Raw genomic sequence first — 15,741 nt, 5'->3', positions numbered from 1 at the left:
AATGCAGAAATGAGGTCAAGAAAAATGTGACATAAGTTTAATCCTTTCTATATCTTTTCTGTCACCATAGCTACACCAGGTTGACTCAATTGATGAACAACATGAAACAATTAACCACATTTCAAAACAGTAGAATATTAACAAATACTCATCCTGAGCTAGTCCTATAAACAAACCCAAGTGATAGGGTGACCTCTTTACAAATGAACCCTAGCTCATTGGATGTGTACATGCACCCCAGCTTCTATTTCTTGTTGAATCCAAATAACGATTTGATAGCATTGATCGCATTTTCATTTATGAATGATTCATCGAACTTCTTCAAAAGAGGTTCAAAGTCCTCTGATGTCCTTATGTTGGCAAGGTCAGGGTCTGTCCGGATTCTCTGTCACAAAGTGGTACGAATGGATGAAAATTTCTCGAGTCATCTGAACTATAACATACTGGATTTTATCCCTATCAACTTACCTTAAAGTCTTCAAATCCTGCTTCCATAGCATCCTCAAGGGCGGAGAGTCCAGCTTGTATCTGTGACAACTCAGAGAAGGTTGTGGATTCATTCAAGGAGTGCAAGTCTTATACAGGAAAAGTAAACTCATATAGACTAAAAAGTCCTTTTTACAGCAATGCGACCAGGAGCAAGTCACAAGGCTTGGCCAAAGAATCTAGATAAAAAATACTACAACGCAAAGCAAGATAAGGGAGCTGAGACTAGGCAGGGTGAGGTCCAAACACAATATGATGATGATGTTTGAATAAGATATATAGAACCATCAAATGCTTCCCTAGTTCTATATTAAGCCGGAAATGCATGAAGAGTTGGTTTAAGCTCCCATGTTTAACCTGATTAAGCTTTGCATAACAGCAAGCTACGTTGTAACTTGCTACTGCAGCTTCATTTGCTTCTGGTTTTGATCCCAATATCGACTCAAACTTTTCCAAAGCCTCTTCATATTTCCCAGTCCTGAAGTAACCAAGGTGCAGAAATCAAATCAGGATTGATTGCTTCAGCTAAAAAGCGTGATAAAGAGAACCCCCAAGTCTTACTTGTAAAGCTGCAATCCTTCACGAAGGTCTCTCTCTCTGCTTTCCTTCTGTTCCTTCTTTCTCAGGTAATTTTGCATCTAGCATTGAAGTTTGAGCACAGATGAGGAAAGGCCAACAAGCTAGCCAGAAAATTCTGGTTGTATACTGGAGAAAGATGGCACTCACTTGAATTTCCCTAACTCTGTTACTAATGAACCCAGCATTCCTCTCAGCTCTGATAATTTCTTTTTCAGTCAATTCACCCTTGTCATCTATCTTTCCTGTTATGTTATAACCACACAAAAACCCATCATGTTTCCATCATCAATGCCAACGTATTGTAACTGTGATTTTGATTAGGAGAAAAGACCCATCGAGATTTCCTGAACTAGGACAAAGGATTGGCAGGGCCAAGTTGCAAGTGAAGATGGCAAGAGCAGCAAGAGAAGTATAAATGACAAAAACTCACCGTATCTCTTCTGCATTTTCATGAGCAATGGCCCAATCCTCTGTCTAATGGTGTACATTGTTCTTCCATATTCAGCCGCAGGCCATATCTCATCTCCAAAAACTGCACTGCATTAGTTTCTCAAACTGCTTCAATCATTTTGCAAAGGAAAAGGCACTAGCAAATCATCATATACTATCCCGTCCCGTCAGGAGAGAAGAACTTGGTACGTCGGAGACAGAATGATTGATCCGGACAAAATGTCCGCCCAAGTGCTAACCATCTTGAAAAGGCTCGGAGACAAGAGTTTATGGATATGCAAAGAAACTGGTATGTATATGGTAATGGTAGACTGAGAAGCGTATGGTGAAGAAGTAAGAAGAAATACCTGGTGGCAAGCACTTTGTCCCCAACGGTGAACATCCCCGTCTTATCAGCGGATCCACCAGGCGCAATGGCATCGATATAAGTTCCTCCATCTCTACCCTTGGCAAATTTGAGGCCATATGGCTGCACCAGTTCCACCTCATACTCTTCATATTCTTCTTCTGATTTTGATGTCTTAGTCTGAGAAGCTTTTGTAACCAAGATGGAAGTTGTGGAGAAAGGGGGGGAAGTACGTATAGTGGTGAGAAATGGGTGGTGGTTCTTGGTGTGGTTGAGGAAACAGCATATTGAAGGATTTTGCTTGGTGAGGTGAGAAATGCGAGTGGGCAGAGGAGGGGAAGAACATAGACAAGTATAGCTACTTGAAGCCATTGATGTGATGATGATGGTGCAAGAATGAGAGAGAGCGTTTGTTGTTGATAGAGTAAAAGACGAGAAAGCAGCAGCAGCAGCAAGAGTTGGGAGAGTTGAAGATGAGAGATTACAGAGAGAGTGAGGGAGAGAGAGAGAGAGAGATGTGACTACTACTGACCAACCAGACTAGTGGCTCTAGAAGGCCGTTGAAATTCATTCGATTCTGTGCTGCCACGTGGAGCTTCGCACGCAACTTACATACCAGACATTATTATTATTCTATAGAATCAAGAAGTAGATGCGGGTATGAATTTGGGATGGGTTGGGTCTGGGTGTCTCAACATTATCTTATTAATATTTGCTCACTTTCCGTTTCTCTAGAAATAAACGAAAATTAATTGTTATTTCAAACCAACACAAACACGCTTATCACCGTATAGCATACAAAATTAACAATACAAACCAACTCAAACATAATTTACTACTACTGCTGCTTTCATCACCAGCTTAAACCACTATAGGTAGGAGGTTCATAACAGAGATAAAGCATACCTAAACGCCTTCAGCAGTAAGACCCTTGTGCAAGAACAACAGATGCTGTTGTCCCATTCCCAGCAAGTCATTGGTCTATGCAGCTGCTTGTCTCACCATTGTTCTCCACTGAACTCTACCTATTAGCATCAAATGGAATGTTGTATGTTTATAAGACCTCATGTGTCGCATGAGCTAACATACATATAAATTCTCATAGATTTGATTTAACTTGACTTGACTTGACTGGGCTTTTAATACCAATTGAAACCGTTTGGAATTGGATTGGTGGTTTCTTCGTCTAGTTGGCTGTGGGCTCCAACTCTCTACAAATTGCAATTCTCTCTTTATATTTATTTTGAGGATAAATTACATTTTTGGTCCCATAAGTGGACTCGATTCCAATTTTAGTCTCATACTAAGGGCAATTCGCACATTTGGTCCCGTAAGTGAATTTTTTTTTCAATTTCAGTCCCGGTTGGGGATTTCCGTTAAAACTTAACGACAGCTGCTGAAATCCGTTAGGTGCTGTTAAATATGGAAAGAAAGCATGTAGAATTGGAGGAAAAGCATGGAGAATTGGAGAAAATAATCAACAACTTGGTGGAAATTACACTATAGCCTCTTCCTTCTAAAACAACACCATAAGTCAAGATACAACAAAAAAATAAACTAAAACAGTTTGTCTTCGTTGCATCTGTGCAATTTTGTCCTCCATTCTATTCAGTTTTCGAAGCAATCCGGGTATGATAACCTTTGCCCTTACACACATCGGCGGATCTTCCCAATGAAAAAAACCACATCTGCTTCTTTTTTTCGTATACCCAAAAAACCTTCTTCCTGGGTTGTCGTCGGTCCATGAGGTTTTCAAAATCGCAAGCCTTCCACAATGACAAAAATTTTCTCTATTACCAGCCATATTTTGTGAGATTTTTTTCTACTAAATGCAAGAGATAAATGAAAAAATGGGATTTAAATAGAAGGAAGAGGGTATAGTGTAATTTCCACCAAGTTGTTGATTTTTTCTCCAATTCTCCATGCTTTCCCTTCAATTCTACATGCTTTCCCTTCAATTCTACATGCTTTCCCTCCATATTTAACAGCACCTAATGGATTTCAGCAGCTGCCGTTAAGTTTTAACGGAAATCCCCAACCGGGACTGAAATTGGAAAAAAAATCCACTTACGGGACCAAATGTGCGAATTGCCCTTAGTATGGGACTAAAATTGGAATCGGGTCCACTTATGGGACCAAAAATGTAATTTACCCTTATTTTGAATTGTTTCTTTCTTTTCTTGAAGAGAAAAGAAAGATTACTCATAATGAATAGACTATTTGAAATTATGTTCAAAGAAATTACTACTAGTACACATACTCTATCATTGTTGTTCTTCATAAATAAAAACAAATACGCAATGTCTGTCACTCCCTTACATGTAGGTAATTAATTGTATACATAAAAACACTACTTCACCAGAAACTGATCCTAGTTTAGAAACACAGAGAAAATAATAATTCATCCTCCTCATTTGTAGTTGTGAGTAGTAGAAGAAACATTCCAAGTGGAGTTGGAGTTGGAATTAGAGTTGTCATCACCAGCAGCAACCTGGCCTTGGAGAGGCTCCAAGGAATCTACTATGTCTCTCATCAACGGCCTTGCTTTTGGATTCCTATTTAAACAGTGATAAGCAAGCATGGCTGCTTTATGCACACCCTTTATGGGATACTCCCCTTCCAATCTCGGATCTACAATGTTTACCAATTTTTTCTTTTCTCTAAGCAATGGCACTGCCCAATCTGTTAGATTCTGTTCCCGAGCCGGTCTTGATTTATCCAATGATTTTCTGCCTGTTAGAAGCTCAAGTAGAACCACCCCGAAGCTATATACATCACTCCTTGGAGTCAGGTGACCTGTGCATTCAACCCCAAACTTAACTCCAAAAAACGGACCACATCTTATATACATACATTTGAATCTGGAAACTACTCCTTCATTATTCAGTACCCGTCATTATATATTCTGGTGCAGCATAGCCATATGTTCCCATGATACGAGTAGAAACGTGAGATTTGTCCCCTACTGGCCCGTCTTTAGCTAGCCCAAAATCAGACAGCTTTGCATTGTAGTCCTATTAAGTGTTTATGTAAGATAAAATACTATTAATCGATCTCAAGTAACTGTCTGAATATTGAAGTTCACTTTCATGTTCCTAGAGCCTGCCTACATCAGAATTTATTACAGTAGCAGCTGACCTGGTCCAGTAAGATGTTAGATGTCTTAAAATCACGGTAAATAACTGGTTTCTCTGCTTCGTGCAGAAAAGCAAGCCCCTTTGCTGCACCAAATGCTATCTTCATTCTAGTTGACCAAGGAAGAGGGAGCAACACTCCTGCAGCAAGTGCAGGCATCTAAGAGCGGCGTTCTAATACAAAACAACACATGCAGCTAACAGATATTTAAACATCTCTGATGAAATGCTAGGTGGCATTGAAGGCTGAACACTGAACAATTGAATAAAGGATGGAAAAAATAAGTATAGCACCGCCTACACTGCGGGTCCTGTACTTTGGTTTCTTTCAAGTTAAATCTTTATAAAGTTCAGTAACAAGATATTATATGCCTCTTCGTATATTCTTGAATTCACAGGACAGTGGCACCTAGCTCACACATTAAGTTCTCTTTTGGACGTGAAGTTTGTGGGGCCACTTGAAATGTCTTGCTGATAGAGATAATGATTAAGGAATCATTTTATTGAAGTTGAATTGATGACTGAAACAGAAAACCTGTCAAATATTGAAATTATTGATTTACATCGTCAACATGGCAATACCTAAGAAGAGTAAGATTAAAATTACATGTCCCTCTAAGAGTTGAAGGGTATTTCTTCAGGAACAGGACGTGCATAGCCAATATATGAACATTTTGAATTGGAATATGATATGCTAAAAATGCAGCCTAAAAGTCTTAAAAATCATATCTGGAGCAAGTACAAGAACTAACTGTTTTTGCATTCTCTTGTTATTTCTCTTAATTCTGGATAGGATGTAGGGACAGGAAGTAAAAGTAGAGTAAGTGAACCTTGAGTTAGCATTACATATGTAAATAATGGTTATGCCCACGTTTGGATAAAGTTCAAGCTTCTTGTGCCTCAAGAACATCAACCTCTTTTGGAGCATGCTTAATCAGTGAATTACAAGGGTAATCATAACATGTAGAAACAAAAAACATGGTGGCAATGGTATGAACAAAGGAGCAAAGGTATGCACTGTGATATAGTGTTCCTGCCTGCCAAATTTGAATAATGATCAACTGGTTATAGTGTTACACAAATCAATGTTGCTCCCACATATCCAGGTGAATCATTGAAAAAAGTAAGAAATCCGTACTTACTTGAGAATAGATTGTTCTCGACACTACCCCGTGCCATATATTCATATATTAAAACCCGATGTTCATCTTCACAGCAATATCCAATTAACTTCACTAAATTTGGATGAGAAAGCTGCCCCAGAAAGATTACCTCAGCCTAAAGAATCACAGAGAGTCAACTGAAATGATCCGGACAACTATTCAGACTAAGTGGCAAAAATGCACATGTTAAGTGCATGGTTATTTACTTACCAGCCATTCCCTATGACCTTGATAGCTATTATCTCCATCATGAACCTTGACAGCAACAGGAATCGGCTGAAGTCCTTGTCGTAAATCTTGGGAAATGTACCCTTTATAGACACTTCCAAAGCCGCCTCCACCTAACATGTAATCTTGTCTGAAATTGTCAGTAATGTTCTTTAGCTCATTGAACGTGAAAGCAATTAGAGGATTGGCGGCTGTAGAACGGCGGAGGTCTTCAACTTCTTCAGGATTTGATGGTAGTTTACTGGGAGCGTTCCTCTCTGCTTCTGAAGGACTCTGCTCCTTTGGAGATTCTACAGGAGATGAAATTAAATCAAAAGCTTTTAACTGCTTCCCAGAACAAAAAATGGACGTCTTTTTACTTGTGCAGCGAAAATGAAAAAGTTGGAAAAAAAGAAAGAATAAACAAAATATGGAACTTGATATTGGTTTTTACACGATTATTTTTGTTTCAAGATGTGACAAGAAACAGGCATGAAATACAAAGTGAATTGTGGGAGATTGAACCTCCAAAGTAGGACAAAAAGAGAAGGACATGGCGATGTTTTGTTGTCGTTAAAGTTATGATGGAACAGCAAGGGATAGGAAGGCAAAGAGTGATTCCATGGGGAGGAGAATGAAGAAATTAGGAAGCAAGCTCACCTGATTTTGCATTGGATGAGACTCTGTATATTGAAGTTTCCCAGCCACAGCAGCAATTCCCCATGAGGGTGGTCAGGGCACTTTATATTTTTCTGAAATAACGACAGCACTGCACTGGAAAATCTTAAAGAGACGAACAAGAAAAAGGAAAGAAGTAGTGTAGTGGGGGAATTGAATAAAGAAAAGAAGAAGAGGGGGTGGGAATGTAGAATGCGTTTGTGAAAGTGGAGTGTCTGGAGAGAGTGCTGGTGCCGGAATGGTTGTGTTGTAAATTCTTGATGGCAATGATGGGGTGGAGTAGTAGTATTAGGGAGGTGGGGGCTTTTGTTTGGCAGAATACTGTAATTCATTTTTGTTTGTGCGCTTTCCTTTTCAAATTGCTGCTTGAGGTTGGAGTAGTGCGCATTTTGATCAATCATCCCCAATATTCCCATTCGCACTTGTACATTTCTATCATTTTCTTTTCCAAATCCGAATGGAAGGAACGCTGTCTTGTAATTAATTAGTGGCTATTTCTGCTGCTAAATGAGTCCTCCTACTCCTTACTCTTTCTCTTGTTCCAAATTCTACCACAACAACTCGCTTTTAAATGGATATTGAAACTATACGACATAAATGTGATTTAATTAAAAAAACTATATATAAGCAAAAGCTCCCTTAGTATTATTTAATCCGGCTAAGATGGTAATATGCAAATGTATGGGGGGCTGTAGTACTCTTTAGTATTTCCAACAGAAATAACTAACAGTGGTGGAGCTGGGTCTGGGTTCGTTTTTCTTGGACCCAACCACACAACATATTTTGGGCCAGAATGAATGAGAATAGAATACAAGCCAGCCATAAGGCCCACTCAACCAACCCCAATCTGCTCTACTGTAGCCTATGCTTTGTCCTTCCTCTTCCCACACCGCGATCCATGCTTCTCTCAGCTTCACTCTTCTGCTCCTAATCCCAACTTCCATTCCAAATCCATGGAAGAATACCCAGATGAGCTTCGCACCCCCCCTATTGCTTTATCGTGTTTGGTGGGGTGTGCCGAGGTGCACGGCTTGATCACGGCGCATCTCCACTCACAGCAGCCCCCTATCAATACCATCGCATTGCCAGATTTCTCTAAGATCTCTCTCATCCCCCCAAAAAAGCCTCCTAGAGAGACTTCGGAGCCTGTCGCCGGCATCTTCAGGAGAGATTGGCTTTCAAAGCACCGGACGAGGATCCCCGCTGTTGTCGCTGCTCTTTTTAGCTCTCATGATGTGTCTGGAGACCCCGCTCAGTGGCTCCAGGTCTGCACCGATCTCGAAAATCTCAAGTAACTATTCTCTTTCCCTTGAGTTATTGAAAATTACGAATCAACCATTTCTCATATATTCTATTGATGTTATGTTGACTCTTATCTTGTGAAATTTTAAATATTGTGCAGGGCCACGATTCGTGGGAGAAACATCAAATTGGTGGTGGTGGTTGTCACTCTGTCAGGTCATAAAGGTTTGTGAGTTTCCTCATTTCTGAGTTACTTCACATGTTTAGTTGAACGTGAGTAATTTAGCTGATCTGTATGTTTACATTTGTTATTTTTATTTCGTCACTCTATGACTTCACAGATGCTTGAAAATCTTGGTGAGATCAATCACTTTCATCTCTTTGGAATTGTGATACATCTCTTGTATTACTGGAGAATTTCTATGTGCATAGACATTTCAGTTGCTTCAGACCTTTGTATTTGGACCATTAATTTAGTATCTACTTATCTGAATGTGTTTATGGGTTATTTGTTATGCTTGTCATAGAAGGATACTGAATCTTGTGGTTTTGTAGGGATCTGAAATCTGAACTTATTTCTTGGAATATGTAGGAAGCTATCTTTCTTCTACTAGTTACTGCACTACAACTGGGTCCCTGTCCGAGACACTCCCCCCCCCCCCCCCCCCAAAAAAAAAAAAAAGAAAAGAAAATTAAAAGCAACAGAAAAGGAGAAGAGAATAGGGTCTTGGTATCAGCTTGAGAGAATATTTGTTTTATTTTTGAAATATGCATATACCTAAATGAGAAAACATGTTGGTTTGGTTCCCGCATTTTGTCATTTTTCTTGAAATTAAATATTTACTAAAGCATCAGGAAATATTAATTGTTAGTAGTTATGTTTCTCATTCTTCCATTTCCGCTTCTGCAAATATTCTTTGAAGTAGGCCTAGAAACTTGCTTCTTGCATCCACTATGTGGGCCTGCTTGTCCCTGAGCTCGAAAACTGAAATAGCAATATGAAGCAAGATGCTCTTATTTCCTCCTCTCTAATGAGCAATGGGAATAACAATTTTGCTTGGCATCTGAAAAAATCTGTTGCAGATTACACAAGTGAAGATCGCATGGTTGCCTTGAGGAAACGTGCAGAAGTAGATTCTAAGAACCTCATCATTTTTGTACCAGATGACGAATTGGAGCTTAGACAATCTCTAAACAGGCATGGATCTCTAAATTGTATTCTAATGCAAGTTTTGGGGTTTTGGAAGAAAACAAAGGACATTATTGTTATGAAAAACTTAATTAGCTTTTTAGGTATGTGCTTAAAAACCTCCTGAATGTAGGGATTATGTCATGGTATGCAAAACCAAATCCTGGTTTCTTTCGCCAAAAAGTTCTTTAGATTATGAAACCTAACTAGCTATGTTGGTGCAGGCTTTGGACTGCAGTGGCAGATCTGGCAAATGTGTATTACAGAGATGAAGGACGAAAAATAAAAGTTCGTCTTGAAAAGAGAAGTTTCAGCTCTATGGAGTTAAATGTTCGGTACTGTTTCAAAGTAAGGTCCTTTTTTGGTACCTTCTTTCTGTTTTCACCTAAAAGTAAATATGCCTTTCCATGTCCTACTACAACATTTAGTGTAAGGTTTTACAATCGTGTATTACCGCAAATTTAATCGCTGGACAATCTTTTATTATTATTCTTTTGTAATAAATTATGCCAATTTCTACTGTTTCACTTATCTTCGGCAATTGAATAATATCTGTAAAGCTTAGGAATATCCACTATTATTTCCTTGAGCCTACGAGTTCGTCAGTATTTGACTTGGTTATCTGTGCTTTAATCCTCCTAAACACATTGGAACAGACTATGTGTCTGGCCTTGTTATTCTATTTTGTCAGCTCCATTTACTCCGAAATTTTCTCTCCTCCTTATGCTATCTAAACCTTATCAACTGCTAGGTTGCTGTATATGCAGAATTTCGAAGAGACTGGCTTGAAGCTCTAAAACTATATGAGGATGCCTACCACGCACTCCGGGAGGTACTGCTTCAATCATAGCCGCAGACTCATATATAATTTGCCTTGCCTAATATCTTAAACTCCATAAATGGCCTAATATCTTAAACTCCATAAATAAGCTAATATCTTAAACTCCATAAATGGCCTAGTATCTTAAACTCCATAAATAGCCTAATATCTTAAACTCCATAAATGGCCTTGCTTTGCTGGATGCTTGTTTACATGTGTTTGTCTTCTTCATGTAATCCTTTCTTGTTTCACTTGCATACGTGGTTGTCAGATGGTTGGAATGTCAACAAAAACGCCCCCTATCCAACGCATTGTTGAGATCAAGACTATTGCCGAACAACTTCATTTTAAGTTGTCAACTTTATTGCTGCACAGTGGAAAAGTTGTAGAAGCAATTACATGGTTCCGCCAGCACACTGCGAATTATAGGAGCCTTATGGGAAGCCCAGAAGTTATTTTTCTTCATTGGGAATGGCTAAGCAGGCAATATTTGGTATTTGCTCAACTGTTGGAGACAAGCTCAGCTGATGTCCAGCATGTTCCAAGTATGGTCTCAGTTGCTGCAGAGAAACCAACCGAATGGGAGTTTCATTCAGCTTATTATTATCAGGTAATTTTGATCATCCATGTTGAAACTTCAAAATATACTTAGTTAATGATGAGTTCTCACTTTCAATTTTATTCTGACATGTCTTCAAGCAGTTGGCAGCTAGCTACCTCAAAGAAAAAAATGTGTCTCTGGAATTTGCATTATCTATGTCAGAGGATGTTGGTCCAATTGATGGGAGTGCAGAGTCTGTGGTTGCTTCTGCATATCTTGGTCAGTTTGCAAGGCTATTTGAGCATGGGGATACTTGCATAATGCAATCGTGAGTTCAACAGGCCCAACTATCTATCTTTCCCTTCATATCCGTGTGTATGCCTAAATGTCCTATAGCAGGCAATATTTCCCTGAAGTGTTGAATGTTTTGTTTGAATCAATTTGATGCAGTCTGACTGATGATGAATATGTCCGTTATGCACTTGCTGAAGGGAAGAGATTCCAGGATTCCTTTGAAATTATTGCTCTTCTAAAGAGATCTTGTGAAGCATACAGTAACTTAAAGGCTGAGAGGACAGCTGCCTATTGTGGATTGCAGATGGCTAAAGAATATTTTGCTGTAAGTGATTTCGGCAATGCTAAGCAAACATTTGATAATGTTGCAAGTCTTTACCGAAGAGAAGGTTGGCTATTGTCATTGTGGGAGGTTTTGGGTTATCTAAGAGAGTGCTCAAGGGGAATTAGTTCCGCGAAAGACTTCATAGAATATTCACTTGAAATGGCTGCTCTGCCAGTAACATCTGATGCTTTTGAGCCATCTTCTAAGGATTGCGGTCCAGCTGGACCTGCAACTCTTTCACAGAGAGGTAAGATACATGAGGAAGCATTTGAGGTTGCCAGGGGGGAATCAGAACTTAATTTGAAAGAACAGAACACTGAACTAAAAGTCAACAGTGATTATCCTCTTTATCTTGAGATTGATCTTGTCAGTCCCCTAAGAGTTGTACTTCTTGCTTTGGTTGCTTTTCATCAACCAGTGGTTAAGCCAGGTGCTCCGTCTCTCATCACCATATCACTTCGATCCCAATTGCCAACCAATGTGGAGATTGATCAGTTGGAGGTGCAATTTAATCAATCTGAGTGTAATTTTATCATTGGGAATGGTAAGAAGCCACACATAGCTGCAATCTCCAATATACAACCGGGTCGCAGAGTTGAGACAGCTCCAAGTCTGGTGCTTGCTACAAACAAATGGCTGCGGTTGACATATGAGATAAACTCTGGTAAGTTGGTAGCATTCCCACTAAGAAACCACTTATTAATTAATTATAGTCCATCCTTTTCGACTAAGGACTCAAAGAACAATTAAAATTTCAATTAGAAGTCTCCTAGCCAAAAGCTCCGGGTATCTATGTTAAGATTCTTATGAAAAACGCTAGGCTAAGTAAGGATTATGTTTCAAGATCATATATGTTCCAGCATTGATGTGATTTAGCATGCAAACTCCCGGTGTAGGTAAGAATAGCTTCTCATATATAGTATATTCTTATTTTTGTTCTATCTTGGTGGTGGATGATATTCTCCATGCTGCAAAGTAAGACTATAAATGATTTATGCAGATCATAGTGGAAAGCTTGAATGCATATATGTAATTGCAAGAATAGGACCACACTTCACAATATGTTGCAGAGCTGAGAGTCCTGCCTCAATGAATGACTTACCACTTTGGAAGTTTGAAAACCTAGTAGAAACTATTCCCACCAAGGATCCTGGTCTGGCATTCTCCGGGCAGAAGGCAATACAGGTCGAAGAGCCGGACCCACAAGTTGATCTAATCTTAGGTTCATCTGGCCCTGCATTGGTTGGAGAGAGCTTTATTTTGCCTGTGACCATTTCCTCTAAAGGACATGCAGTGTATTCAGGTGAGTTAAAGATTAACCTGGTAGATACAAGAGGAGGTGGCCTGCTTAGCCCAAGAGAAGAGGAACCGTTCTCAGCCGACAATCTCCATGTTGAGCTTGTTGACATATCTTGCCATGTACCTGAAGATCAGTCTGAAGCTCCTTCAGATAAGATTCAGAAAATTCAGCCCTCATTTGGATTGATTTCTGTCCCATCTCTAGATGTGGGTGAATCATGGTCCGGCCAACTTAAAATTAAGTGGAATCGTCCTAAGCCTATCATGCTCTATGTCTCGTTGGGTTACTATCATCAAAGTGGTGAACCTAGTTTACAGAAAGTGCATGTGCATAAAAGCTTGCAGATCGAAGGCAAGACTGCTGTTACAATAAGCCATCGGTACCTGCTTCCGTTTCGGCAGGATCCTCTTCTACTCTCAAAAATCAAGTCAGTTTCTGATCCTGATCAGATGCCATCACTAGCTCTAAATGACTTAACTATGCTTATAGTTAGTGCTAAGAATTGTTCAGAGGTGCCGTTGCGATTGCTGTCTGTGTCTATTGAGAGGGAAGAGGATAATGATGCATGTGCTATACTACCTCAGCATGAGGAGTTCAGAGAATCTGTTGTTCATGTGCCAGGAGAAGAGTTTAAGAAGGTTTTTACTGTCATTCCGAAGTTAAATTGTACGAGGCTGAAGATTGGTACTGTTTGTCTGAGATGGCAAAGGGATTCAAGAGTGGAGGAACAATTCGATTTTTGTGATAGTGCATATCAAGTTACAAAACACAGGCTTCCTGATGTGAATATTGAACTACCTCCATTAGTTGTGAGTTTAGAATGCCCTCCACATGCCACTCTTGGGAATCCCTTCAGATATTCTGTTAAAATTCATAATCAGACAGAGTTCCTCCAGGAGATCAAATTCTCAGTAGCTGATTCACAGAGTTTTGTGTTATCAGGACCCCACAATGATACGATCTTTGTCCTGCCAAGGTCGACGCATGTTCTCAGTTTCATGCTTGTACCTCTGGGGCTAGGATCTCTGCAGCTTCCTAGAGTGACAGTGACTTCAGTGAGATACTCTGCTGGTTTACACACCTCTCCTGCATCATCTATTGTCTTTGTCTACCCATCAAAGCCCCATTTTGAGGCAAGTGATATGAAGGAGACGAGAACGAATTCTGTTGTTGCTGAGTAGTTCATTGTATTTAACCAGGATGTCAGCCATGGGTTACATGGGGAAATGAATGAGTATGTTGATTAATCGTTCCTAATACACCACATGTCTTGTAGTCTTGTAAACAGGCAGATCTGCTGTGTCAAAGCAATGGTACTAGCGCCATCTCAACTGCTAGTCAGAGGTCCACACTGCTGCGCTGGGCCTTCATGCTTTAAGGTCAGTGCCCGTCGACAGGTTTTCAATATTTGCCATACTCAGGGATGAAGGGTCCTCTTGAAAATTGTAACACCACTTCTATATTATATCTGTATAAAGTTGGTTTGTTGGGAGGGGGGCATTAACATTGAAGAAACATTCTATATGTAATGTTTATTTTTTTTTAGCCCAAATATTACTGTAACTGTTTGAGAAGTCACTGAGAATGCTGAGGGTTGGAGTTGGAAGAGCTACAGAATCGGACTGTGCAAATGTAATCCGACTATGAAATATGAAAGTTTTGTGGCATTCGAGATGATACTACTTCAAGAATTATTGAATGCACTTGTGCAAACCACCACTTGGTATACTTTTTATTTTTGAAACTGCAAGTCCTTATGTTTTGATTTTCTGATCAGTCAACTATAAATGTGCTTTATACGACACTGAATGGAGCTATTTGCTGCCCTGCCGCCTCGTTTAACTTTAATAGAAATACTATTAATATGAATGTTAAAGGTGCACAAGCAACCATTATATAATAAAATTAATTGTGTTTCATTTCCTTCCATATAAAAAATTAATTAATAACTGAGGGGTTAATGTTATTATCGACTTTATTTAGCACTTTTGAGTGTTATTATGAATAAAGTGCTGGAGAGAAGAAATCATCATCATCTGCTGAGATTCGCAAATAGGCGGAAGAAACAGAAGAGGAACTAGAGAGAGAGAGAAGTGAGATTCAGAGGTGGTGTGGGAAATGGGAATTACCAATTTATGGAGCTCCTTATGGACCATATTCACCTGCTGCCTCCCCGGACAACCAAGGCATGTAACTAGTACATCAATGACTTCCTCCATCACAAATGGAAATAGTATTCCGTGGGTTAATTATTTTTATATTATTAAAAAAAATTATAAAAATATATAATAAATTTATGTCGAGTCGTGGATTCACTAAAAAAATAATTTTTTTTAAAAAAAGGATGACACTAGTATCCACGATGCCAATTTTTAGTCTTTTTTTTCGATTAGTTTTATTCTTTATAAATTAATTATATTTAATTAATTTTTAACAACATAATAAAATTAAAAAAATCATAAAGTTAAAAGTATATTAATTTATAAAATATAATGAACGATACAAATATAATAATTTATATTTTTTTATATAATTCTAAAAAAATACAATGAATTTATAAAAATAGAAATACAAATTTTTATATAAATGTAAAAAAGTCAATTATTGTTAAATATTCCGCACCGGCTCATTTGATTGTGTAGAAGAATCTCTACATTGGGTTTGTTTCCTTTAACGCGCTTTCGGTCAATCCATCTCGTTGTGAATACGTGATGCTTGGTTTAGACCAGCGCGTGTAGAGATACAAATAGTAGTATCCTGGACCAACTCAAATTTCGGGACATCCTAATAATTTTCGAAATGCATAGGCTCAAATGACTTAGAATATGTATTTCTATAAGACATTAAATCATAATAATTATTCACATTGATATAACATTTGTATGCAGTAGCGTGACCGCAATGGATCCCAAATTGAGTCCACTTACCTCATGAACATTCTCGATTCGTTAGTTTTATAACAATCGAGGCGGACTTTTGAAACTGAG

At 38.9% G+C, this 15,741-nt stretch overlaps 3 protein-coding genes across 3 annotated transcripts; 1 reads left to right on the top strand and 2 right to left on the bottom strand.

Annotated features, from left to right (window-relative positions):
- Nucleotides 1-27: 27 nt before the first annotated feature.
- Nucleotides 28-2,409, bottom strand: ZKT (protein containing PDZ domain, a K-box domain, and a TPR region). The gene is made up of 7 exons (XM_011090869.3): nt 1,863-2,409; nt 1,496-1,602; nt 1,213-1,307; nt 1,048-1,124; nt 844-964; nt 469-528; nt 28-385 (listed from the first exon to the last, which is right to left on the bottom strand). The coding sequence occupies exons 1-7, from the start codon at nt 2,231-2,233 to the stop codon at nt 245-247; spliced, it is 972 nt and encodes a 323-aa protein (XP_011089171.1). The 5' UTR covers nt 2,234-2,409; the 3' UTR covers nt 28-244.
- A 1,678-nt stretch (nt 2,410-4,087) lies between these two features.
- On the bottom strand, nt 4,088-7,447 carry LOC105170206 (putative serine/threonine-protein kinase PBL16). Its single transcript, XM_011090871.3, has 6 exons — nt 7,026-7,447; nt 6,369-6,676; nt 6,138-6,273; nt 5,000-5,136; nt 4,752-4,875; nt 4,088-4,657 (listed from the first exon to the last, which is right to left on the bottom strand). Exons 1-6 carry the CDS (start codon nt 7,087-7,089, stop codon nt 4,272-4,274), a joined length of 1,155 nt encoding a protein of 384 aa, XP_011089173.1. The 5' UTR covers nt 7,090-7,447; the 3' UTR covers nt 4,088-4,271.
- Nucleotides 7,448-7,834: 387 nt separating this feature from the next.
- On the top strand, nt 7,835-14,453 carry LOC105170207 (trafficking protein particle complex subunit-like protein). The gene is made up of 9 exons (XM_088885446.1): nt 7,835-8,334; nt 8,446-8,510; nt 9,369-9,483; nt 9,699-9,822; nt 10,226-10,306; nt 10,566-10,904; nt 10,997-11,163; nt 11,286-12,118; nt 12,455-14,453. Exons 1-9 carry the CDS (start codon nt 7,841-7,843, stop codon nt 13,933-13,935), a joined length of 3,699 nt encoding a protein of 1,232 aa, XP_088741572.1. The 5' UTR covers nt 7,835-7,840; the 3' UTR covers nt 13,936-14,453.
- The last annotated feature ends 1,288 nt before the right edge of the window (nt 14,454-15,741 follow it).

This window comes from Sesamum indicum, linkage group LG9 (genome assembly GCF_026168435.1).
Source record: "Sesamum indicum cultivar Baizhima isolate 11 linkage group LG9, ASM2616843v1, whole genome shotgun sequence".
In the NCBI taxonomy this organism is placed as follows: Eukaryota; Viridiplantae; Streptophyta; class Magnoliopsida; order Lamiales; family Pedaliaceae; genus Sesamum; species Sesamum indicum.
Note: the sequence above shows the minus strand (reverse complement) of the source record. Positions and strands in the feature narration are given on the sequence as shown.

Bases quoted from the DNA above. Each gene is read 5' to 3' on its own strand.
- ZKT (XM_011090869.3), bottom strand. From the start codon at position 2,233: ATGGCTTCAAGTAGCTATACTTGTCTATGTTCTTCCCCTCCTCTGCCC. The intron at 965-1,047 runs GTAAGACTTGGG...TGGTTACTTCAG, and splicing joins GAAGGATTGCAGCTTTACAA to GACTGGGAAATATGAAGAGG. The intron at 529-843 runs GTTAAACATGGG...GAGTTGTCACAG, and splicing joins GTTATGCAAAGCTTAATCAG to ATACAAGCTGGACTCTCCGC.
- LOC105170206 (XM_011090871.3), bottom strand. From the start codon at position 7,089: ATGGGGAATTGCTGCTGTGGCTGGGAAACTTCAATATACAGAGTCTCA. The intron at 6,274-6,368 runs GTAAGTAAATAA...GTGATTCTTTAG, and splicing joins AAGGTCATAGGGAATGGCTG to GCTGAGGTAATCTTTCTGGG. The intron at 4,658-4,751 runs GTACTGAATAAT...TTGAATGCACAG, and splicing joins ACCAGAATATATAATGACGG to GTCACCTGACTCCAAGGAGT.
- LOC105170207 (XM_088885446.1), top strand. From the start codon at position 7,841: ATGAGAATAGAATACAAGCCAGCCATAAGGCCCACTCAACCAACCCCA. The intron at 8,335-8,445 runs GTAACTATTCTC...AATATTGTGCAG, and splicing joins ACCGATCTCGAAAATCTCAA to GGCCACGATTCGTGGGAGAA. The intron at 9,823-10,225 runs GTAAGGTCCTTT...ATCAACTGCTAG, and splicing joins ATGTTCGGTACTGTTTCAAA to GTTGCTGTATATGCAGAATT.